The sequence below is a fragment of the Aythya ferina genome, assembly GCF_964211825.1.
Source record: "Aythya ferina genome assembly, chromosome: Z".
In the NCBI taxonomy this organism is placed as follows: domain Eukaryota; kingdom Metazoa; phylum Chordata; class Aves; order Anseriformes; family Anatidae; genus Aythya; species Aythya ferina.
In genome coordinates this window covers 71,814,173-71,840,638 of record NC_140299.1, presented here as the reverse complement: position 1 = coordinate 71,840,638, position 26,466 = coordinate 71,814,173, and the positions used below count along the sequence as shown (strand labels likewise).

At 38.9% G+C, this 26,466-nt stretch overlaps 2 protein-coding genes across 5 annotated transcripts in view; one reads left to right on the top strand and one right to left on the bottom strand.

Annotated features, from left to right (window-relative positions):
• The window catches only part of TEK (TEK receptor tyrosine kinase), a 45,738-nt gene extending 40,424 nt beyond the window's left edge, over window positions 1-5,314 (top strand). Inside the window, exon 23 of the mRNA XM_084505155.1 lies at window positions 35-5,314. Coding sequence (XP_084361281.1) covers window positions 35-109 — 75 coding nt within the window. The 3' untranslated portion in view covers window positions 110-5,314. The remainder of the gene's footprint in view (window positions 1-34) is intronic.
• LOC311427650 (uncharacterized protein) lies at window positions 4,780-25,876 on the bottom strand. 4 transcript variants are annotated; one of them, XM_084505156.1, is made up of 15 exons: window positions 25,587-25,876; window positions 21,872-22,920; window positions 20,497-20,683; window positions 19,589-19,731; window positions 16,981-17,115; window positions 16,403-16,499; window positions 16,095-16,157; window positions 15,417-15,563; window positions 14,933-15,040; window positions 14,298-14,371; window positions 13,936-14,046; window positions 13,544-13,659; window positions 11,961-12,099; window positions 10,130-10,250; window positions 4,780-6,146 (listed from the first exon to the last, which is right to left on the bottom strand). In XM_084505156.1, exons 1-15 carry the CDS (start codon window positions 25,741-25,743, stop codon window positions 6,055-6,057), a joined length of 2,739 nt encoding a protein of 912 aa, XP_084361282.1. In that variant the 5' UTR covers window positions 25,744-25,876; the 3' UTR covers window positions 4,780-6,054. The 4 variants fall into 4 exon arrangements, with proteins under 4 accessions (XP_084361282.1, XP_084361284.1, XP_084361283.1 ...); XM_084505158.1 differs by having other exon boundaries at window positions 15,417-15,527; XM_084505157.1 differs by having other exon boundaries at window positions 20,512-20,683.
• Between the last annotated feature and the right edge of the window lie 590 nt (window positions 25,877-26,466).

Here is a 26,466-nt window from a genome sequence, read left to right as displayed (position 1 = left end):
CTTGTATCACACTCTTTGCTTGCTTCCTTCCCAGACCTATGTGAACACTACCCTATATGAGAAGTTTACCTATGCAGGCATTGACTGCTCCGCTGAAGAAGCTGCTTAAGACAGAAGAAATCTACATCCACCAACGATGTATTAAACAAAACCAAAACTCAATCTGCTGGAGCCCAAAATGTGATGTGCTGTGTAGAATCGTGTATAGTTCTAACTGTATATAATACAGTTATACTATTTTACTACAAATATCTATGTGTATATCACACAGTAACCCCTGCCTCCACAGACTGTAGAAGTGTACATACTGCTCTGAGTAGGAATAGACTGAAGTCATAAAATCTGCTGTTTCATATGCAGGGTAGTCTTCTTTTCTAGTCATGTAGGTGAAGTGTATACATTACAATTATTGTAGTGAATTACATGTTGCCATCTTAGACATGTTTGATACTTTTCAAGAGCTACTGATAGCAAAGTCAGTAACTTACAGCAGTATTTCATATACATTTTAATTGTGATTCAAACAAGAATGTTATGTTCTATGTGACAGTGGTATTTGCAAGCAGATGCCAATCCAGTATTGTCACCAAGAATACTAAGGTTCCTATTTGAAAGTAAAAGTAAGGTTGTAGAAATAATCTGTTCAAGAATTCTGCTGAATACACTTGTAAGATATAAGGAATAATATTGCTTTTCCAGCGTCCAGTTTGACAGTATTTGCCTAATTTCTAAAAACAGGCATATATTTTGAAGTGTTTGATGCTATCTAAAGCAGCCATATAGCAATTATCATGAAGTGCAGGACTGAAGAATGTAATACATCAGCCTGGATACAAATGAGGCTTTTTCAATTTGATTTTCATTTGATAATTACCCTGCATAATTATAAATTACTACTCATTATGTACAAGCAGGATTTACTTACTTTTTCTTATTTTATCTGTTACACAGGTTGTTGTATGGTATAGCCTCTTAGAAATGCTTTACAAAAATACTTCAAAACAGTGGTATATGGCCTGCCTGAAAGATCCTCCAGCCCTTAAGTGAGACAAACAGAGACAGGATTGGCATTACCTCCTGGCATGAAGTCAGTCACTTGGGATCCTGCAGACTTATCTCATCCAAACTTCACACATCTGCTAATTTCATGCTTTGCACAAATGTTCCTCTTATCCCCCAGGGACTCACTGGCTCGTAACTGCCCGTTGGATCACGGTGACTTTCTAGCTCTTTCTAGAGTGGATCTGGTCACTCCCTTGTACCTGGAAGAGGCTAGAGAGAACAAAATAGAAAGGTTTCCTTCTGATGCTTACTTTGTAGGTGGCTTGGTTACAAGGCAGGGATACCACAGCAGAATACAGGGTTACGTAACTGGCATGTATCAGTCCTGACTCAAATATACAAAGCACTAAAAGCCTCATTAAAATGGAGTCCAGCAGCAAACAATGACACTGAGATCAGGTGCACTGCCTTGAGATTGGCAGAGCTTGCACTGTAATTACAAGTGCTACAAGCTGAGTTTACAGAGATTGTACAGACTCACTGGACTAAGGGAACCTCAGCAGAACTCTTCAAAAATGGAAGAGAAGAACAATTCCATAAATTCCAGGTATTTTTCATAAAAGATTACTTGGCAAGGCACCTTTGAAGTATGGGGATTGCATTTGGCTGTCTGGCCAGGTTTCTATAGGTCTGCAAAATGAACACGAAGGGACCTCCATAGATGCCCTGGCTGACAGGCAATGCTAGCTAATAACTTCTGGTAGAAGTTCTCCACTTTCTGTAAAGAATTTTTCATGTGTCCAAAACAGCTTGTTGTCCCACACGTCTGAGAAGCAGACACTACCGACTGTTCTACTACTTGATGTAAGCCCATTTTTCTGTGGCAAGCTTTTATTTTAAACAATGTCATGTAAGGAAAGATCAGTCATTCACCAGCCCAGCAGGTCTTAAAGCTGTCTGCATTTTAAGTGTTGAAGTCCTCTGTAGTTTTATCTGAAGGTCATTTAAATGTCTTTGTAAATGTTCTTCAGAACCTCAGTTAACATTGTGGTAACATTGTGGTATACATAAACTTTCTGATTTGCTCTAATGAAATTTAAAGATTATTTTTAAATTGTCATTTGAAAAATATACAGAAGTAGTAAACTCAATACACAGCTTGAAATGTCTCTGTTAGATCTACACATAACAGAACTACAGCTATTAATAGATTGCTTGCTTCTCCACTTGCAACACACACTGTGCGTTCCACATTCAGTATATTACTCTGTTAACCAGGACTGGAAAATCTGATTTATGGTGGTTGGTGGCATAAAAAGGTTTCCAGCCTACCCATTAGTGGTTGTATGCTCTGCCTTCCACAACACATTATATCAGATCCCATGTCCCCCCTGTATCCTAAGAAGTCTTTATTTGTTTCTCTGCTGTTAAGAGCATAACACTATCTGCTCCCAACAGTTACTAGTCCAAATACCTCACATCCTAACATCCTTTATACACTTCTACATATTTACACCTGCCTACTTCTTTGCACAAGCTTACTCTGTTACCAACTCTTCTACACATTGCTTTTTGCTAGTATTTCCTTAGTTTTCCCATATTTTCTCACATACTGTTAATAAGCTCATACTCAAGACAAATATATACTTGGGAAAGAATAGAATTTCAGACGAGTGAAGCTGGACGTGTTTTGAGGAGTATGTGACATACAATGGAAAGGTAACTGTTTACAGTCAAGCATTATCCATAGTTTGAAATTATCAGACAACTATTCAGAGACAGAGGAGCCTTAAAGAAAAAAAAAAGCATAGAAGAAACACTTGCATACAACTTCTCCTGCAGAAATTCTCCCCATCTCTCACTTTGGTTTAGTGCAACAGTTCTGATTGTTCAACACTGAGTGCAGTTAGACAAAAAACAAGTCCTTAACACTTCCAAGGAAATCTCAAGAGCTACAGAAGTACACAGCATATTTGGCAGGAAAGCTAAGAAGAGATCTGAGAGCAGACATCACATACTAGAATAACAAAGTTTCACCAGACACCATTGTGTGTGTGTGTGGGGGGGGGGGGAATAAGTGTCCAAACAAGAACCTTTACCCTCATTAGATCGGCCAAAAAGTAAAGCATAATTGCCCTGAGGCTGAATCCAACTACTGTGCTCAAAGGCTGCACTTCTCCTACTCCTTACTCCTCAGTAACAAAAAAGAAAAAATGCATCTTGTCTCAAATGATAGGTATATTCAATTCCTACTTCTCTGTGAACAGATTGACTTTAAACTTATGTTTGAAGTCACACATGGCCTCTTCTCCACTGCCCAAAACATAATGGTTGGGCATCTGCTTAAAAAAAAAATAAATAGTGTTGACCATGATATCAGAATGTGCATAAGTACCTGGTAGAAAGAAGTTAGGAAGATGGAAATGTGCTCTTCTCAGTGATATCCAGTGACAGGATAAGAAGTATTGGGCACAAATGGAAATACAGGAAATTCCATTAAGGGTGGTCAATCCATAGAAGAGGTTGCCCAAACAGGTTGTGGTCTCCATCCCTGCAGATATTCAAAACCTAACTGGACACAGCCTTGCTTTGACCAGAAGGCTAGACTAGATAATCTCCCAAGATGCCTTCCAGTCTCAGCTATTCTGTGATCTCTGAAAGACTGGAGAAGGAGGAAATGCAGAAAATAAACAGAAGCCCAGATAAAGCAACTAAATTACATAGGCCTAGTTCAACAATACAAGTTTTGCCTCTTACTGTTAATTCCCTCCCTGTGCTGGTACATGACATTCCTGCTTCCAACACACCATTTTGTCTTTCCCTGAACCATTCTGTGATACTAACCCACATACTGATCAGCCATTACCATCTGCAATGCCACTGCTTGGTCACAGGGGAATTCAGATTAAACAACAGTTGGAACAAACAGCCTGGAGCAGTTTGGATTGCTAAATCAAAATCCTCAAATACAGCAAATTTACTATTATGTTTCCTTATAACATTTCAGAGCTATTTCACATATTCCCTTACCAGCACAACATACAATATAGGTGATATCCTCACAGTAGGAGGCAGAAGCTTCAGCAAGTCCCTCCAAACTGCAGGTTACAATCAGACCACGCCAAGTCTCCCACTTCTAACAAACATGAGCTAAAATTCTGGCTCTTGAAGATTCTGTGTCATGTTTTGCAGTAAAGTCTTCATCATAAACATACACAGGAAAAAGTGTGCTTAGAGCAGCAGAAAGATGACTCAATCCCTGGAGCAATGACTTAAGCCTAACTGCTCTTCTATTCACAACACCTTTCAGTTTTGGTGAAACTTTATTACTTCCAGGATCAGAGGATTGCTCACCTTTGCCACTTTTTCAAAAAAAAATATAATCTAAAATTCTTTGACATGTTGTGCATAGTATTTTTATCAATAGTCAACTACACTAAAAAGGTATGAAGAGGACAAATCAGACAACGGATGTTCTTTAGGTTGCCTATAAAATCTGACTTATCAGCTTGGTCAGTGCTAACAGTTAGTAGAGAAACCTGTGTTAGTCATCCAACAACGAGTAACAAATTCTGTAGAGTAGGCTTTCATCTAATTCCTCAGATTCACTCAAAGCCAAATAATAACAGCAATCTTCACAAAAAAGACCTACTTTCAAAGTTAGATGTTCCAGGATCCAGAAGCAAGTATATCCTTCTTAAAAACAAAACAAAACAAAACAAAACAAAACAAAACAAAACAAAACAAAACAAAACAAAAAACTTCAAAGCCATTCTGTAAGCTGTAGTAAGGTGTTTTATTTAAACCACAATCTGAGTATTGGAGAAAGGACAATTAACAAGCAACACCACTTCTAACCAGAGCTACTACCTCACAGTATATTACCGAACATGAGGCATGCCCTAGAGAAAAAGCATAAAAACAAGCACATTGATTTTTTTTTCTTCAATATAAATCTAGTCATGCAGTTTACTTGTTGTTATTATGCACAGCATGTCCATGAAAACTGCAAGATCTTCTCTATGCTACTCATTTTACAGACACCTCAGTCAAGACCATTTTCCCCACACACACAATATTTTTTCAGGAATCAATGCAAAGCATATCTTCATCTTTATGATCCTGTAAAAACAGTTTTGTACATTTTCTTTTTATTGTCTTTGATTTCCTTCACACAGAAGTGGCAACAAGACTTTAAAATCTTGAACTTACATCCCTTTGTGAAGGTAGCAGATGCTGCATTTTGCTTTAAGAGGGAGGCAAGGAATTACAGCTTATAGTGTAGTCCAATTCTAGTTGAAGCAATAAGCATGCTTATTTCTTGAGGTAACTGTGCTTTTAGGAACCCCAATAAAGCCAGTAAAGCACACTGCATTTTCACAGTTGAAAAGCTTCCTCCAAGGTCTTTTTTATTTATTATTTATTTTGTTAAAGAGAGCAGTTTATTATGCTCCATAAATGATCCAATTTCTAGTATTGTGCCTTTTTGTGTCAATTGACATAGTAGTTCATTGAAGTAGCTAGGTTTATTTTCCCTCTCTCAGGAAGCACACAGAGATGGAGAGAAGCAGATAGGGAAAGAGGGAAAAAAAAACAAATCTTAAATCAACCTTTCATCACACAATAGTAATTAGAGCACTTAAGCATTATTTGCCGGAGGCTGAACAAGAAAGAATCAAATTATCTCCAGAACTTTAATCAAGTGCTTTCAGTCACTGTGATTGGTATATACAGCTATGTATAATAGTAATGATTAATGATTAATTAATGATTAATGATAGATGATTACAGAAAGTATTATTTTAACAGAACAGATATGCTATTTAACACAAAAGCATTCACTCAGTGTATCCTACTTCTATTTTGTGCATTTATGTTCATCTTAAGCATCAAAAGCAGATGAAGTATGATTTTTACATTAATTTTTCCCACTGCATTCTTTTACACATGAAAAATAATTGCTACCGAAGCTGAGTCAAATTACAGTCATTAGTGAGTCAAACCAAAGTAGAATTTTAGTCCCACCATCCAGTTCCTTCAAAGTCAAAATCATCACCATTTTCTCCTTTTTCTGTCCTCCTTTATCTTCCAGAAAATCAGTTCCATACATGCAATTGCATCTTCAGTTGAATTATGGCCATTAACTAAAGGAGAATAAAAAATATTAGAAGTGTCAGATTACACATTTCTTTATAAAATAATGGTAGGAATAATGGTAGGTTTGTTTATTAAGAAGCTGAACAACTGTGAATAACGTTGAAAGAGTACCTAGCATCCAGACTGTTTTTGGTGCAAGTTCTTGCTATACTCAAGATAACTGTGTCTAGATAACTGTGTCTAGAAGCTCAATATTGTCTGGTAGTATTCCATTTCCTGCCACATCCTCTAGTCCTCTAGCTTCAATACGCAATTGAGCCTGGGTTAGTAAACTAGAGCATCCAACATAACTGTCTTTGGACAGTCAGCCTCTCCAAATCTTGTGCAAAATCAGAAGTTGAAAGAGCAACTGAAGACAAACTGATTTACAACTAGGTGGTAATTTTCTCCTCAGAGATAAAGATCTGCTGAAAGAGTCCACAATATCTGAACTAAATGGTGTTAAAGGAATTATATTATATATTGATATACGTTTTAAGAACATGTTTATTCAAAGTCAACAATTTAAAGTAACAAGTCTACATATATTTTATACCATTCCTGTAACTACATTAGTACAGCAGCAAGGTTTCAATGCATTCTGGCTGCAAAGTGGTGATAGCCACACAAACAAACTATCCACACAATGTTCATTAATTGTCACTTTATGTAGGCACCAGAATACCCTTCCTAACATTAAGTCAATATAAAAGAAAACATTGGCCGTCAGGATAGCAGTATGTAATTATGTATGTTATTAAGTATGCAAGTTCTGAGCACTCCCCACTGAAAGTCAAAGCTGCGTGTTGAAGAAACTAGACTCTAGCAAGTCTAGGATAGGTATAGACTATAGTATAGTATTCAGCCATCTCCATACAGAGAAATTGGTTTCAAATTGAGAGATTTGAATTTGTGTACCTCATTTACCTCATTAAATCCTAAACAGGCTAAACAAAGGCAAATTAAATCCTGGAGAAGAGAAGGCTCTGGGGAGACTGTATAGCATCCTGGCTTGTATCAGAAACAGTGTGACCAGCAGGGCTAGGGAAGTGATCGTCCCCCTGTACTCAGCTCTGGTGAGGCCGCACCTCGAGTACTGTGTTCAGTTTTGGGCCCCTCGCTACAAGAAGGACATTGAGGTGCTCGAGCGAGTCCAGAGAAGGGCAACGAAGCTGGTGAGGGGCCTGGAGAACAAGTCCTACGAGGAGAGGCTGAGGGAGCTGGGCTTGTTCAGCCTGGAGAAGAGGAGGCTCAGGGGCGACCTTAGTGCTCTCTATAGGTACCTCAAGGGAGGCTGTAGCGAGGTGGGGGTTGGTCTGTTCTCCCATGTGCCTGGTGACAGGATGAGGGGGAATGGGCTTAAGTTGAGCCAGGGGAGTTTTAGGTTAGATGTTAGGAAGAACTTCTTCACTGAAAGGGTTGTGAGGCATTGGAACAGGCTGCCCAGGGAAGTGGTGGAGTCACCATCCCTGGAAGTCTTCAAAAGACGTTTAGATGTAGAGCTTAGGGATATGGTTTAGTGGGGACTGCTAGCGTTAGGTCAGAGGTTGGACTCGATGATCTTGAGGTCTCTTCCAACCTAGAAATTCTGTGATTCTGTGATTCTTCTGGTACCTAAAGGGGGCCTACAAAAAAGTTGGGGAAGAACTCTATCAGGGTGCCAGGCCAAGGGGTAACAGCTTTAAACTAAAAAAGGGTACATTTATACTAGATATAAGGAAGAAATTCTTCACCATAGGGGTGGTGAGGCACTGGAACAGGTTGTCTAGGGAAGCTGTGGGTGCCCCATTCCTGGAAGTGTTCAAGGCCAGGCTGGATGGGGCTTTGAGCAACCTGGTCTAGTGGGAAGTATTCTTGCCTATGGCAGGGGGGTTGGTCTAGGTGACCTTTAAGGTCTCTTCCAACCCAAACCATTTTATGATTCTGTGATTCCAAGAGTAGAAGTTTTAATAAAGGTACAGAAGATGTCATTTAATCAGGTTTGGGATGTGTGCTGGTGATTCAGAAACCCAAAGAGTTGAGGAAAAAAAACCCTGACATCATAAAGTTCAGCTTTTTAATTTGAAGGTGGTAAAAAATCCTATCCCCTTTCTATTTTGAGCTAATGGCTCAATAAGCAAACAGTATGGCTTCTTTGCATTATAACACTGCATTAATGCACTGATTCCACATGCTTCAGGCAGGGGAGAACAACAAACAATACAATACATTGACAGTAAGGACAAAATAATTCTTAGATTTAATTACAGTGTTCCACTTTCCAAAGAAGCAGAGGATTTAAGTGCTATCATAACAAAAGATGACTTAATAGAGGTACCATTTTCTAGCTTTCTCTTGTAAAACTTAAATGCCAGAGATTTTAGATCATTTTCCATATATAGCAGCCTAGACTCAAAAGGAAAGATCTTCAGACTGGTAGTTGCAATTCAGATATATATTGGCATACAGCAGTGAAGTATTTCCTTGGATGTGTATGTGGCTATGCTTCCTTCCCAACGAAAACATAATTTAAACAGTTGTGACAGACAAGCTGGTGAAAGCACTCATGTAACACACCAATGTCACTGCAAATACAAGAAATATCTCTGCAAAAGATTCTATACTTGTACAGCTTCTATAAAGACTGGACATATTAAAAAAGCCATAGAAGCAAACTGAGGAGTCATAATCCTGTGACCTTTCCAGACCCTCTATTATCTTTTGTCAGAGAAAGTTGCATCTGCTTCACACCCCAGACTTACTATTCCACTTTTCAGATGCTATTTTAACTACTCAAGGAAGTGTAGCATGTACAAGACAGTTTTTTGTTTTGTTTTGTTTCAAGCAGTCTAGCAAAACTCAGTTATTAAAGCCATAGTTTCCCAGCCAAATCAAGTATTTGGTATTTTGTAATACAAGCTACCTCAGCAATGGCAGCTCTTCTAACAATCCTTGGGATAACAACAACAAAAAAAATAATTCAGATTTCAATTTAGTTATTTTCCTCTTGTAAGAGACAGATCAGCAGAAAAACAAAACAAAACAAACAAAAAAAAAAACACAGCATAAACACAAGGAGGGGAAGTTATGTGTCAGGATTATTTTTTCTAGAAATGGCAGCTATTCAGCTCTATAGGTTAAATTTCAAATTTAGCTCACTGGTGATCAAAGAATGATTAAATCCAGACTCCAACAGAGCAGTCTGGAAAATGGCAGTTTTCACTATTTGAGATAGCCATCTAAAATTCTGTACAAATAACTTTGACATTCCTTTCATTCTCACCACAGTGTTGTGCATAAGACTGTTAGTGCAAAGGAAGTCAGAAGATGTTACAAGCTTTCAGTTGCAAAACCCAGCTCCTCCACTGTCTATCAAAAATTCTTAGTTTTGCTCACTGCTACTATTTACCTATTCCCTGGGCAAAGAAGACACATTAGCAGAATAGAACTTCATCAGTGAAGCCTCCTGGAGAACAAGTAAGAGCAAACAGGCAACTGCCCATTCATTAGAAGAAACTGAATTTGAGTATATAAGATCAGACTCAAAACAATTGTACATAGTCAATGCAATGTACATCTGTCAAATGTACCATTTCCTAAGTATTATACACACGGCATAGAATAGGCTTATTCATTTGTCTTTTACAGCCTAGAAGTTTACTCTAATATTAGTACTGAAAAACACAGTATTTGAATTGAAGAGTTCTTCTATCAGCTTGATTAAGCAACTGAATCTGTAATAGAGGTTAGCCTCTTCACACTACCTTCAGGATTTTTTTCCAATGTCCCTTCGACAAGACAGAGCAACTGTAACACTTCTATGTGCTGATCACTTTGACAAGTCAATCACCTTATACATCCTCTGCATTTACTGTACTGGAACGAATATACCCAAGACAAAGCTTTAAATTACAGCAAGTGTATTACTTTATCTTACATTTTCCTGGGTTATTCCTGTCTACCAGTTCATGACACAACATACTGATTGCTTAGTAAAAACCCATGCTCTTACCATCACCCTGATGAATTCTCATGAGGTAGTCAGCCATCAGACTCCGAAGTGCTCTTTTGTTAGGTGGACCTAACCGATGAGGAAATAATATTGATATGTCCACTACTGTGTCATGTATCAGCTGGAAAAAAGCAAAGGCCACATCAATGATGACATATCCAGTTACAGTCTGGCACCTCCTTTTACTTATTAAAGAAATAATATGAAGGATCAAAATCATTTACTTTCTGAATAATACATCCAAGCTAATCCTTGAGCTCTTAATACTATCTCATCTGTCTTATGTTGCTCTAATCACTGCAGAACAGCAAGCTGTGGTGCAAGAACTGTGGAAAAATAGTGTTGTACAGTGATTGCTGTACGTTTGTGCATTGACATTTGTTAGTTGTGTATATATGAGGATGGCATCCTTGCCCATGGCAGAAGTGCTGGAACTAGATGATCTTTAATGTCCATTCCAACACAAGGCATTCCATGATTCTGTGGTTTCACTTGCATGAAATTCTATTAACACTAAATTTTAATTCCTTCACTAGTAATAATGATAGAATCACAGAAAAATTGAGGTTGTTAAGGTCCTCTGGGGATCATCTCATCCAGTCTGTTTAAGCAGGGTCACCTAGAACAGCTTACCCAGAACTATGTCCAGGCAGGTCCTGGAGAACAAGTCCTACGAGGAGCGGCTGAGGGAGCTGGGCTTGTTCAGCCTGGAGAAAAGGAGGCTCAGGGGCGACCTTATCGCTCTCTACAGATACCTTAAAGGAGGCTGTAGCGAAGTGGGGGTTGGTCTATTCTCCTACGTGCCTGGTGACAGGACGAGGGGGAATGGGCTTAAGTTGTGCCAGGGGAGTTTTAGGTTGGATGTTAGGAAGAACTTTTTTACCGAAAGGGTTGTTAGGCATTGGAACAGGCTGCCCAGGGAAGTGGTGGAGTCACCATCCCTGGAAGTCTTCAAAAGACGTTTAGATGTAGAGCTTAGGGATATGGTTTAGTGGGGACTGTTAGTGTTAGGTCAGAGGTTGGACTCGATGATCTTGAGGTCTCTTCCAACCTAGAAATTCTGTGATTCTGTGATTCTGTGACTTCACAGCCTATATGGGCATGCCAGTGTTTGGTCACCCACATAGTAAAGAAGTTTTTCTTGATGTTCAGAACCCCTAGGGCATCCCTTGTGTTCCCATCCCAGTTTGTGCCCATTGCTTCTTATGCTGTCACTGGGCACTACTAGAAAAAGCCTGTCTGTCTTCTTGAAACCTTCCCTTCTATTAGTTAGAGACATTGGTAAGATTCCCCATAAGCCTTTTCTTCTCTAGGATGAGAAAAGTTTGCAAATGGTTGTGTTCTTCATGGAATATTGTTGTCTTTGATATATAATAGCATAATCCATGTATTTCTGGCAGCTACTGGTGATTACTTGACAGGCAGCATTGTTGTTTACAGAGATTCTAAGAGCAATACACTGGTATTACTTGAGTGTGCCCCCTACAGTTTTGCAGTCACAAGTTCAGCAATATCAGAAAGCAATAAATTTCAGGTTTCTATCAACCCAATAATAAGGATTTCATTCTTCTACAGTGATGCATGGTTACCTAGTTAGAAGCACAAAACAGCAGAGTAGAAAGCCCAAGTCTCAGAAAGTTTACCATGCCACATCTTAATGTTTCTTCCTTCTATGAAAGTAATTTTATCTTCAGTACAATTGTCATATACAATCAAGTATATTTCATTTTCATGTATTAGTCTGCTGAAACACAACATTCTTTTTGAAAGTAATTATAACAACATGACAAGTAGTCAACTCCTAAAATCTGCTTCAAACAGCTTATTTTACCTTGAGAACGAAGAAATCATTTTCTAAGCTATGTCCAATCAAAATTGTATCTGCACTGAACAAGTTCAGCAGTACTGCCTGTACGTCCTGAAGAGTTGTTTTCGTATTCTTCAAGTTATCTTCTGTTACTCCTGAGAAACTAAGGACAGGTTTAGAACAACATCATTAACAGAGACATGTAAGAAATGTTTCCCAAGCACCTAAAGTTAACCCTAGTTGACAAGGCATTTTTTCCATTCTACTCCTTTTCACTTAGACTGTATGAGGCAATTTAATATCATGTAGCTTTGTTCAACTTCACTGTATGAGCATCACGATGTATGAACTTCACATGTATGAACTTCACAAGCTGAGTCTATGTTTTAGGCACAGACTGAAAACAAGTCTCTGAGCAAACTGTTATTGCTGCCAAGGAAGCAGGCACACATTACTCTGGTTCTCCTTTATTTTTTATATATATATTTTTTTACAGGCAGACTCAAAACTTGTTTGTTCTCAGAGCAGTTGCAGGACTTCAAGGAACTAACAGGAGTCTAAAACTTATTTTTTTCCAGATCTCAAAAATAAGACCCAGTAGGAGGACAAAATACAAGTGGGCTAAATACAGCCAAATCTTATTAAACTGTACAGTTGTGGTTTAACCCAGCTGGCAGCTAAGCACCACACAGACATTCACTCACCCTCCCCACTCCCTCTCTGGGATGGGGGAAAGAAACAGGAAAGTGAAGCCTGTGGGTTGTGATAAAGACAGTTTATTAAGACAGGAAAATAATAATAATAATAATGATAATAGTACTACTACTAGTACTGTGTACAAAGAAGTAATGTACAATGCAATTACTCACCACCTGCTGACCAACACCCAGACTATCCCTGAGCAGCCAGCCCCACCACCCCAGCTAGCTACCCCTATATATGACCCCATATGGTATGGAATACTCCTTTGGTCAGTTTGGGTCAGCTGTTCTGGGTCTGTCCCCTCCCAGGTCCTGATGCACCCCCTGCCTGCCCGCTGGACAGAGAGAGGAGCTGAAGTCATTGGCTTAGTGTAAGCACTGCTCTGCAACAATTAAAACATCAGTATGTCATCAACACTCTTCTCAACTTAATCCAAAGTATAGCACCCTACCAGCTACTAGGAGGAAAATTAACTCTATCCTAGCTAAAACCAGGACAACATTCTTACAGGTTTATTAGATGATTTATGACTATACTGCTTTTCAGTGAGACATTTACAGATGAAATTTGAAAATTTGAAATTGCTTTAATTCTTAGGGAATGCAGTAAGTCCTGCGAGGTTAAACCTATTGTGTTGTTGTGTTGTGTTTTGTTGTTGTTGTTGTTGTTTGTTTTTTTGAAGGAAGGTAGGGAGTCTTCAGTCTAAAAACAAACAAATTGTTCAAAGAGAAATGTCTTTCTTAATTAAGTCTGCAAGAATGAAAGCCTCATTCCTGACTGAAAGTCTTCAAGTTGTGTAACTAGTAATAGGCATTTAATAGATGCAGGTTTCTGCTTACATCTGAAGTTTACATCTGCCAATTTAGGGAGCCTAATCCTCAAGTAGTATAGACAGAATAGCATACCTTGTATTGTAGTCTATAACTTCATTATGGGGTTTAACAAACGTATCATAGACAACCTGTAGCTTATCATCAACCACTGTGACTCTAGTAAGTTCCAGGCCTTGGCTTGTATAACACTGAAGAAAAAAAATAAAAATTAATGAGCATTTATTGAGCACCAGTGTTTCCTTATAGTATATGGCTATACAAAACGTAGAACCAGCTACAGCATCAAGAAATCCAAACAGCTTTGCTCGCTGCGTATTTAACACAGAAGGTCCATTCACTTACAGTAACCAGTCAGAGTTGTGCAGGCCTCTCAGGGCTATGAGGGCCAAACTACTATATCCAGGAAATTGCCTCGTAAGTAGCAGTACACTTGTAACTGAACCAGATTTTTAGGTTGTTCATACCATGTCGCAGTCCAGGGCATATACACCATGTTTTTTATCAGAAGGCGGTGATTTAATTAATGTCTTCACAAAGCCATCCAATGTCTCCTTTCTCCCATCATGAACGTGAAGCTGCAAAATTTCCATTAGTGTTTACATGCAGGCTTGCTAAACTTATCTTAAGCAAATTGCCAATCTGTTTCTCTAATAGATTAAGGAGCACATATATTTCCTGTCAGTAGGTGTCAACAAATTTATTAAGCCTTAGGCAAGGAAACCCAAAAATCTTATACCAGGTAGCTTGCAAAAAGACACAACCCAGCTTCAAGTCAAAAGGATGTTAAGGAAATCTGAGATACTGCATTAAATAACATCAATCTTACCTTTGCAATCTGGCACCCAGGAGACCCAACTATTCCTTCACAACAGCTATAGTGTTTTTCCAAGCCACCAGGAACTGCCAAAAAGAAGTTGAAAGTGAAGCAGTTTTGCAGCAAATGGCACTGGCAAGGAAAAACAAAAATCAGCACCTTTACTCCTTTTCCACTTTCTCTTGAGACTGCACTATGGAAAGAGGTAAGCCTGAGTACTGCTCAGTACCATCAAGACGGTGCTATGTCACTTGTACCTCAATAAAAGGTTGTAAATCAAAGAAAATGCTAACAAATGGAAGAAAGTTGTAATATTCCCCGTGAGGTTCTCACTGTGCGTATAGCTTTGAGTACTTAAGGAGTCTTAGCAGAGATGACAAGGTTCATTTAGCAGTCAATACTGGGCCACACAAGGAGTATTTTTCTCCTTTCTTCACATGGGGTTTTATCAACATCAACTTTCCTGAAGTTATGGCATATACAGAGAAAACAAGCTCCAGTAACTAGACACGTTACTTAGAGAACAGCAGAATGTACCTCATCTGAACCGTGTGCAAGAGAGTTTACTCTGATTTTATTCAGTTTTGAGATGAGACGTCATGACTTGTAACAGCTTCCACAAAGACTGAATACCAAAGAGTACTTACCTCTTTGTTCCAATAGCCTACCAGAATGGTAATTGCATTCTTTAAGTCTATGTTTTCCTGAACTAACAGTAAATACTTCACCACACCTACAGCATGTTCTTTGGAACTCTGGAAAAAAAAAAAAAAAAAAAAAGTATTTCCTCACCAGCTTGTCAGCAAGTTGAAAAAAGATGAAAAATACTGCATTGAAGTATGAAAGTTACATGAACAGTAACTGCAAGACCAGCAAATCAATACATAAGCAGAGTCTCCCAAGACTTGCCATGAGTTTAAGATAAATAAAGCTCCTCTCTAGCACTTTCAGTGTCAGGTTTACGTACAAGATCAGCTGCTATGCTGATGAAGAATCACGGTTTAGTTATAAAAGCTTGTGAAGTTATTTGAGGTCCAGGAACTAAGTATGAAACTACTTTGTATTTTGTACTCATGCATATTTTAGTTTCCTGTGTAACAATGACTCAAAGTCAATTTTTTTTATACTTACTATCTGAAACAACTTTTTTTCTAACTCCATGAAATATAGCACTACCATTTTTTTCAGGATTTGGTCGAGGGAAGTTATTTTCAATCATCTGTTGCTCAGTTAAAAGGTAATCTTTTAAAAGTTCATACAGAACATCACCTGTGAGTTCTGGAAAAAAAAAAAAAAAAAGCAAAAAAAAAAAACAAACACAAACACACCAACACCCTAAAATAAATAAACCAACCCAGAGTTTAAACAATATTAGACCAAATATAAGCAGCACTTGAATATCCCAGTACTTCCAAAATAAATTAAAACTGAAATTGGAAGATGTGCACCTTGCTTTACATGCAAAAATTATATGCTTATCCATCAAAGCAATTGGAAGCTATCAGAGGTGAAGAATTGCTTAAAACAAAGGCACAAAACAATAGAGATGGTAAATTACTAGATATCCCAGAAAGGCTATGCAAACAACACCAAAAAACATGCTCTTTTCAAACAGAAGTTCAGTATTTTTCCCCAAAGAATGAACCTTAAAAAAAAACAGCAAATTGCATCGGAACCCTTGTAGTAGTTAACAGATAAAACTCAACCAAAAAAAGAACAACATTTTCACACTTCCAACATTCTCATTTTGAAATAAGCCCATTTACATGCTAAAGTGCACAACCAACATCTCCATTCTCCTTTCTTTACCTGTCTCTTTGTCTGCCTTTACAGATCCAGCACCACTGTGAGTCTTGATGTCACTAGATTGCCCTGAATTCAGGAAAGGATATTTTTAGCATTAATTCTGAATTTCAGATTTCCTGTTAAGGTGCTATGCAGGTATTTATAAATGAAAATATCAATTTTTATTTTGGTGATATACTTCTACAAAGGAAGAAGAAAATAATCAGAAATCTCTACAGTAAAGAGAAACTAAATTATCCTTATAATCCCTCTCCCATCCTAAATTCTGTACATGGAACCCATTTAATAATCTTAATTGAAAGCAAAACTACCATGATCTCTCAGTTTTTTCACTGTCTTTACAGCAAAATTCAAGTACATGTTTTTACTGCCACAACGATCATAAATAGATTGCTCTTCTATCCGGGCCTGTATAAAAAAGAAAGACTGAGTGTTAGTGGGGTACTTTATGTGGTCGGTGTTTATTTTTTTTTGGCTGTGGTTCCCCCACCACCACCCCAAACACAGGAAAAACTGCCATTTAGAATCTGAGATTCTGAACCTGCATGTAGAGACACACATTCAAATAGCGTCCTAAATCTGAAGTACAAAAAAAAAAACCAAAAAACACAGAAATGCATATGTAAAAAAAAAAAAAAAAATCCCTTCTAGTACTAACATACATCATTTTAAAAGATAATCAGCAGTGCTAAGAAAACTGGTTTTGCTGGTGGAAAACTGCAACTGATTGATAACATGAGGAAAGTGTAAGATCCAGTACATTTTAACTTTTGCTTCCTGAAAAGGCTGAAATATTGGTCCTAAACACAAACAAACAAAACATGTTGTGCAATTTAAAACCTACTGACTTAAGAGGAAGAATTGTAAAGACCTGTAAAACATTACAAACCTTGCCACCAGCTTCATCCACCGTGCTACAAATTTTGAGGTAATGTTCAAAAAAAAGTTTGAAATATCGCTGCCTTATCTCCCGTCGTACTTTAGATGCTGATTCAGGAATGAAAGGTTTTTTCTTAACGTAACCCTAAAGAAATAAAACAAAACAAAACAAACAAACAAAAACAAACAAACAAAACAAACAAACAAAAAAACAAACAAACAAACAAACAAACAAAAAAAAAAAAAAAAAAAAAAACAAAAAAAAACACAGTAATCTGATCAATATTAACAGTCCAAAGAACTAAAACCAGGCATGCTTTTGCCCATCCTTAGATAAAGTCATACATTACTGAAAAGCCATTACAAAAACTTACACAACAGTTACACAAGGAACCAGAAACAGCCATCAGAAATACTAGCTAGAGATTTTTCCTGCTTGAACTAAGCAAAGTAGTTTTTGACTCAAAGTAAGTTGTGTGAGACATTAAAACTACTTTTCAACTTCTAACTTCTTTTTTGTTAGAAAAAGTTCAGTCTTTCAGAGAGCACTGGCAGTTCAACAACAATTTAACAGTCAGGGTTTCCATCTGGTGTTCATTGCAGGTAGTATTTCATTCATAGCATAAACTAAGGACAAAATGAACTAGACTGAAAAAGTTTGTTTTGATGGAATTTATAAACTTTCATAGCCAATGTAACGCTAAGGTCTTGCTAACCCTGAAATGCTTATTTTACAATAAAACACAGAAGTTAAACTCATCACATTTAAAAATTCAACAGTAAGTTAGATTAACTCTGGCACTGTTGCAGCCGAAAAGGTCCAGACACTTAAAAAAGATACATGGTGCGTATCAAGCAAGAAGTAGTATTTCTGTACTTCCCTTTTGTAATCTAGGAAAGCTCACTTTAGAGTGGCATTTATATTTGCATACTGCTACCAAGAAAAGTAGTAGTTTTGGTATATGAGTAGCAAAGGCAACGCGTATTATTGTAACAAGCTAGTTTTACCTTTCCTGAGCCATGGAGTAAGCTATTCAGGAAACAAGAATTTACATATTAGAGATATAAAGCATGAAGTAATCCATACTTAATATACTAGAAAAACATCAATAACCAAACTGACTAAAGCCATAACATTTGTTTGTTATAGAGCTGAGTGGTGCAGTTGATACCAAAGAAGGAAGAGATGCCATTCAAAGTGACCTGGACAGGCTGGAGAAGTGGGCTGATGCGAACCACGTATGATTCAACATGTCCAAGTGCAAGGTGCTGCACCTGGGTTAAGGCAATCCCCCAATGGCAGGGGTTGGAACTAGATGATCTTTAAGATCTCCTCCAACCCAAGCCATTATATGATTTGACATTTTTGATAAGAAAATGAAGCACCGACCTTGTAATTAATTTTACCTCAGAAAATCTTCAGTGACATCTGCTTTAAAGAAATTTCAAGATTAGAGTCTGAAGTTCTGAGTAGAGCAGGAACATCTCTAGATCAGGCTGCCCAAAGCCCCATCCAGACTAGCCTTGAACACGTCCAGGGATGGGGCATCCACAGCTCCTCTGGACAACCTGTTTCACCACCCTCTGAGTGAAGAATTTCTTCCTAATTCTAATCTAAACCCACCCTCTTTCAGTTTAAAACTATTTCCCTTTGTCCTAAAACTACCTGTCCTTGTAAACAGTTTCTCTCCATTCTTCTCATAAGCCCCCATAAAGAATTGAAAGGCCACAAGGCAGTCTCCCCAGAGCCTTCTCCAGGTGACTTAGCAATTTATACAACGAATTGCTTACATCTGTACAGTGCAAGCTAGTACAAACATGAAAATGTTGCTATGCACAGTTTGCATAGCAACTTGATTTAGCCATGGAGAAAAACAGCACTTTTATTAGCTGCCATTACTATGATCACTATTTCTTTAGTAATTCTAAGTAAGCACTAAAAGACTACAGGAGTTGCACATTGTCTCCAATCTCAAGAGAATTTAGAGAATTTTCACCTTTGGAAAACCACAGGATTCAGTACACCCTCACTGCAAGGAATTCACCTTGCTGACCATGTCATTTCCCTGTTTTCTTGTGGATGTGCTGATTGGTCTGAAGCAGTTTGAATCTGGGTACAATTTCTTTTGGAGAAGTTGCTGCAAGCAAAAATTCTTGCTTTTTTCAGAGATTCCTGGGAGAAGGGGTACTGACAGCATGTGAAAGCACTATATTTAACAACTGAGACATGCTGCATAATGCAATATTAGGAGAGTCTTGTGTGATTTCTCACACATTATCATATTAAATATATATATATATATAAAATTGTTTCTCGTTAAGAAAAATACATCATAGGAAATAAGCAGCAGCTATGAAGACAAACAGGTACACATTTAACTCAAGTTCTACCAGCATGCATCACATCAAACATTACTGCAGAACATTCCACAAGCGTATACATGTAATCTTGATTTGAAATATGATTTAATGCATACAATGATCAGTTGTGTGTTTTTTTTTAAAAGCTTAATTGATATATCATGTTATTGGGTTTACATTCTAACATAGTGTCTGAAATTGCAGTTTTTCTACCTCTGTTCCCTTTTATATACCAAAGCTCTGTAACTCTACAGTACCTCAAATAGCATGAGAGCAGTCTTTTCAATTGAACGAACAGACAGTTTGCATGGCATTGCTATTTCAGCATTTCCTTTACTTGGTTTATGCAGTTGACCACTGATGGTTTCAACAGGCTGAACTTCAAGCAAATTTGAAGAAGCTGAAACACAGAGAAAATACAGATTGAATCTGAACTGTGATGGAATTTAAATAACAGTTACCATTAATCTGTCATACTGTTATTTCACTGCTTCTTTAACATAAAGCAGGGTAAAAATAACCTAAACAACAGAAGAGAACTTGGAGCTTCAGGAAACACATTAAGACCTCACTTCTGCCAACAAGTTTTATCCAAAGCATCCTCCAGTATTTTTGAAGACCTTAGATAGAAACAACCACGCAAGTCAAGTTAAAAAGCTATTTAGATGTTGTAGTGATAGTGATTTTTAAACACATAATTACCTGCCTTCCCTGTCCCCTCTCCCTCCTCAACCCACAAAAAAAATGGTAACAAGTTAAAAAAATAAAAATCAGGGAAGCCATCATTCTAACCTAATTTTCCAATGCAATTATTAAGGGTTTCAGAAACAAATTATTTCAGAACCCTAACAGTTGAAATCAGTACCAAAATCAAACTCGGTACATTTTCATTCTTTTAACTCATGTATTGATACAACGAAACAAATGTATTTTCAGGATTTTGGTCAAAACTGTAAATGTTGAAAGACTTTTCTGTTACCACTTCAGCTCAGTTGAAGTACTTTAAAGGACTTCAAATAACTTTGTAGTTGGACAGGGCATCTATTTCCCAAGCTAAGTGTCCACCATCAGTCAGTTGACAATCACCACAAAGCGAACGTACTCCAAGACAGCTAGCAAGCAAATGAAAATTAGTTCGTCAAAACTAAAGATCAAGTTTTCATACCAGTTGATCTCTTACTTTGGATTTGAATAGCCGACTGTTTAGACATAGGCTTCTCCTGTCCAGAATCAGTAGCAATAGAAGCTATTAATTCCCTTGCTTTCAACTGTGCTGTCTGGATTCTTGGATTCTTCAGACCCTGCTGCACAGGAGATCTTTTGGAAGGATCCATTTCATTTTTGTTATGTATCTGTTATGTATACACACAGAAAGAGATGGGTTAGCAGTCAAGCAGTTCCAAACCACAGCAAGACGGTGTTAACTTTTAACACTGAATTTTGCTATCAGATTCAGAGCTCTCTCTACTTGTTGTCCCAGAATGAAAAGGCCAATCTGGAAGAGAACTGAGGGGCAAGAGCTTAAAGAATTATACCTGCTGCTATTAACATTGCCACTTAAAGCATTTTAAGAGCAGAGAAAGTATAAATCACTTCTGGTTTCCCACTGCTGTATCTATAATCTCAGAACAAGCCTCCTGTACAAACTGATTTTTCAAGGCTCTTTTCATTAGCCTCAGCGGCCCTCGGCAGCAACTTACTTCACCTGCGTCAGGAACTAACTCCAGGTTCTAGGTGATCACATATTTGCTTCCATTTTTAGAAAAAGAGATGATGAAGCATTTGTTCTATTTTGGTTTAAAATACTTTTAAAATTACAAGACTCAGCCAACCCGAAGTCAAAATGAGTCTACTCAGATTAAGTGGAGCTATGTTAAACTTCACTTTATTACAAGATTAAAACTCGCATCAAATTTCGGGATGTCTGTAATTCTTCTCTTTTGTCCAGCAACGTTATCTTCGGTTTCTAATAAACTGGCATCCACATTTTTTTCATGAGTCTATTAAAAATAAGAACAGGCTACTTAGACCAACTTCCAGACTTCATTAATACCCTCATGACCCACTCACTCCAATGTTTCAGGATATTCAGCCGAAAAAAGTCACCAGGAAAGTACAATTCCACCAGTACTAAATAGGTACTCTACATTCAGCACAGCTCAGCCACAGTGCTTCAAAGCAGGGTAGTGGTACTCAAAGTTCCCACATTCATTTATAAGATGAGCAGGAGACTACTGAACATACAATTGCCTCTAAAACTTTGCTTAGAACAGTAAAACGAAGTCTACTACAAGGAAGTGAGCCACTGGGGTGATTTTCTTCTTTTGGAAACATATAGATCACCCAGTGTCAAACAAGACTAGAGTTGTAAGTGTTCCTCATTAGTTCATCTATTAGCGCGGAAGGCTCAACTATTTAACCTTTATTAATACATAAAAGAGCATTTGAACTTGACTATACAGATAACATTCCTCCTCCATATGCTCAGGAAAAAAGAAAAAAAAAAAAAAAAAGCAAGAACTTAAAGAGAAGCCTAATACCTGCTTATCACTGTCTTTCTTTTGTGCCTCTTTTTCAAACTCCTCAAAAATCCTCCGACACTCCTCTATAGGATCATCTGATTCTGAGAGCTCTGTGTCCTCCCCACTGGATTCCATGTCTTCAGCAGATGAACTCAGAATTTTTTCACCTTCTTTCTTGTTTCTGCACACAGGTTTAACAGAACTGCTTTTATCAATGTTTTTGGTCTGTAAAACTGTACCAGAGCAAGCCTCCTTGCCCACATTTAAGAAATCAGTTGGATACGAGTACGTATCCTTTGGGCTTTTCCCCAATTTTTTATCAGTGCTGCAACTTTTCTTTGTATCTAGTATTATTTGCTTTCCAGGTCTTTTTATTGTACTTTCATTTCCAGAGGAGTGACTAGTACACAAGACAGACTTTGTTACTCCTCCACTGCCCACACCCTTTTCACTACCAGTATATTTCTGAACAAATTCTTTGACCAATATATTGTTTTCTGCTTTCTCTTGCTTCGGAATCTTCTTCCGCACATCTGCCTCAGCAGAAGCAGATTTATGTTTCTGTGAGTTACAAGCATGCCTCTCTCTCTGTTCAGAAATCTTCAGTGTTTCAGCGTTTACATCAGGCAAATAAATTGTATTTGCTTTCAGAGAAACACTCCCTGCTTTTTCAGATTCATTTAAACATTTGCCACTCTTCTCCAAATCAGCTCTTTTCTCTGATTTTCCTGGTGTATACCCAGGACCATCTGCTATGACACTACCATGCAATTCTTCTGCATGTATTACAGCATCCAGTTCTTCTTCTCTATTCAAGTTTTTATAGTTCCTATTTTTTCTTGGTCTTTTATTAACAAGTGGTGGCTCATCAATGACAAGATCACATTCATCATCAGATTCTTCAGGTTCCACTGGGGAATAGCTTCTTGACCTCTTTCTGAATTTCCTCCTAAATGGAGACGCTTCTGAATTCCCCTCTTGATATTCACATGGAAATAGTTCTGTTGGCTTAGCCGACTGCTGCTTAGCATTTTCATCTTCTGTTGTTATGGAAGAGATAGACAGCCCTGAAAATAATTTCATAAATATTACTTTCTATTTTTCCCAATTAAAGGAAGAGATGTTATTTTTGTACCAAAAAAACAAAATCATATGATAAAAGTGCTAGAAAAAAGCACTACAATGGCTTCCTTACAAGAAAGTATCTTAAGATTATTTTCAAGGGTTATAGAATTCTTAATCATTTAACCTGGAAGACTGTATTGAGAAAGTTCTTTCAGTTCTTCAGTTTCAATCTTGAATTTATCTCCTGCTATTTCAGCCCTTTTAAGTTTTTGCAAATCACCAGTCCATGTCAAGGAAAGAAATGATATCACCTTAAGTCGCAAACCATCTACTTCTTTTTTCTCAGCTAAAATACGTAATCTGCTTTATTAATTATGAACAAATCTCATTGTCCCAAATGTCCCCAGTAACATTTCAAGCCAGACATATTTACAGTCACGCACAAACTTTAAGTGGCCTTGAAAGCTGAATTTTCCAACTGCACATGTGAGAAACTAACCTCCATCTTTCCAGCTTTTACAGACTAGAGACTGAGTTATGGTAAGCTAATATTTTCTCAAGGCACTGTCTCTATCCTCTCCTGCATCTTCTCACTGATTACAGTGTAGTGGTTATTTCCCAAAGTTTCACTGGCTGACAGGGTCTCAGAGAATTGCTAGTATCAATCTAGTGTTTTTAACAATAGTATTTAATAGAACTGTACTTTTAAAACCATATGTAACCACTTTTCTTCAAAAACAATTCTACCCGTAATTACAGAACATTTCAGGGACCTACTAGAAAGTTGCATTTTGCTGGTGAACAGCATTCTTTCCAGGCTACTCAGAAATCCATAGCTTTGGCATTAACATAACAACATGCAAGCACAGAGAGGTACCACAAAACCTCAGCACCCAGTTGCTGTGGTTTAACCCATCTCACTCCCCCAGTAGGACAGGGAACAGAATTGGAAGAGCAAAACCAAGAAAACCCATGGACTGGAATAACAACAATTTCCTAGGAAAAGCAAAAACTACACATACAAGCAAAGCAAAATAAAGAATGTGTACTCTGCTTTCCATTGGCCAGCAGGTGCTTAACCATTTCCAGGGATGCAGGGCTTCATCACACCTGATGAACCACACAACTAGTACCTGGGAAGACAAACACTGTAACTCCAAACACAGCCCCCTTCCTTCTTTTCCCCCCCCGATTTCATTGCTGAGCACAACATCACAGGCCAAATTACTCTGCATCCCCAGCCTGCTCACAGGTGGGGCAGAGCGAGAAACAGAAAAGGCCTTGATGCTATGCAAACATAGCTCAGCAACGACTAAAACACTGACGTGTTATCTAGGTTGTTTTGGCCCAAAATCCAAAACATAGCCCCACGCAAACTGCTATGAAGACAATTAACTCCCTTCCTGCCCAAACCAGTACTACTACGTACCTCAAAGAAATCGTCTGGGCCACTCTGAGGTGGCAATTGTTCTTAACAGAAATACAAATAGCCTAACATTAGTAACATTTCTATGACATTTTATAGAAGACACCCTTTAAACTTTACAGTAATCCATGCTATAGGGTTATTCTTTGAGTAAAATGAGAATCAGCAAGCCTTCAGGGTTCAAGCTGACTAGAGACTGCAGAAGCCATTTAATGAAGCACTCTGGCCACTAAAAAGGAGATGCCAACAGATTCGGCCTTCAGCAAGTCACATCCCACTGCACAGGTGGAAGTCAGGAAGGGAAGGACTCCATGCCACAGGTTGTTTTAACCCCGACTCCGACTGCCCATTGCAACCATCATATTATCCAAGTCCTTCTACTAGGCTGCAGGTCTTTACGCTCAAGTGCAGCAAACTTGGAGAAAGAAATAAAACATCTAGTACATGCTACCCTTTATTGGTAAGTGTGAAAACCCAGGCACTTACTGTGAAAAGGAAGCTCCTGATGCACAGAAAGACACTACATGCCCAGTGAAAACCTGTACTGTAACAGGGGTGTGGGCACTCTTAGCATGAAGCCAGAAACTCAGTCACACCTACTTAAAATCCACAGATATAACAGATGATAAATACTTTGATAATTACTGATTTGTCAAGCAGCTGTAACAGGTACACTATCAGTGCAGTCCACAGCAAATGATGTGGAAGAGATCCAGCGACGTTCAAAATAACCTGAGAACCACTTGTTTTTAGTAATACACTTTTTAAGTCCAATTCAGAAGCATATTTTTTCCCACTAATAAGGGCTGTTATCGTCGCTAAGCTTTGTAATTTGTAACAGGAGATCATTTTAGCACCCTCCCCCTTGCACCTCACCCATTCAGCTTTATTACTCTACTACATCTCCAAATGACATCTACCCCACAGAAACACCTGATGGAAGAACCACAGAAGAAAACTTACACGTCTTATTGCCTGTTAAACCTCAAAAGAAACCCGAGGATCATGACAGTGCCATAATAAACCGGATTCTGGGCAGCACACCCTGCTTATTCCCTCCTGCGTAAGCAAGCCCTCCACGGGTTGCTCACCCTGGACCACGTCTAGCAGAGTTGCTGCTACATCCTCTGAAGGAGAAGGGGACATTCCCAAGCCGGGGAGCTCACCACCTGCCCCGCAGAGACCCGCAGACCCCCCCCCCACCTCCGCTGCTCCTGCCCCTGTTCCCCGCGGCATCCTCACCCTCCGAGGGTCCCGCGACGGCACACGGATGCCTCTCGGCCGCTGGTTGCCGCGACGACTCGTGCAGGTACTGGCAGTGCGGGCGCCGGCAGCTGCCGTCCTCCGCGTGGTCGAACGGGCAGGGTAAGCCGGAGAAGTAGCCGGCGGGGCGAAACATGACAGCCGTCGGGGGGCGCGGGGCGACCCGGCACCGCGCCGCCACAGCCCGTCTCTACCGCCTGCAGAATGGGGAGGAGGGGATGGGAGAAGCGGGCGGGGCTGCCGCGGAGGGGAGGTGGCAGAGGGCTTGCCCTGAGAGGTGAGCAGGGTGAGGAGACCTTCGCCACAGAGCCCTCAGGGTCTTTGAGAGCTTTATGCTGAGGGATTTCAGTGAAAGTCTCTCTCTGCCAGCATGTGGTGGCTCGTCCAGCCTGCCCGTGGCCTTCTACACCAGCCTCTGTAGGGTATCTCCAGCCTGGCTCCCAGCTATGCCATTTGGAGCACACTGGTCCTCTTGCTGGCACAGGTGGTTGTTTGCTACCTGTTTTACTCATGAGTTTCTTAAAGCCAGTCTCCTTCCAACGCTTGCTCTTTTCTAGCTGGCTTTATGGTTGCGTTGTTGAAGCATTTCCATTATGTATGGTGGTCTCTGCTGCCGTGCCATGAACCTTTTTCCTGTTTTTGTCATATACTATCGTACAATCCTTAACATTGGAAAAGACCTCCAAGATCATCTGGTCCAACCATCACCCTACCACCAATGTGACACACTAAACCATGTCCCTAAGCACCACATCCAACCTTTTCTAAAACAAGAATAAGGGACCAGGATTGCTCTCAGTATTCACGGTGTGAATTAACTGGGAATTTGTAGAATATATGTATATAATATAGAATATAT

Coding starts and splice junctions, on each gene's coding strand:
- LOC311427650 (XM_084505156.1), bottom strand. CDS start 25,743: ATGTTTCGCCCCGCCGGCTACTTCTCCGGCTTACCCTGCCCGTTCGAC. Junction 14,372..14,932: donor TAGGCTATTGGAACAAAGAG/GTAAGTACTCTT, acceptor TCTTTTTGGCAG/TTCCTGGTGGCTTGGAAAAA. Junction 10,251..11,960: donor ATGATTTCTTCGTTCTCAAG/GTAAAATAAGCT, acceptor GCTTTTTTCCAG/CTGATACATGACACAGTAGT.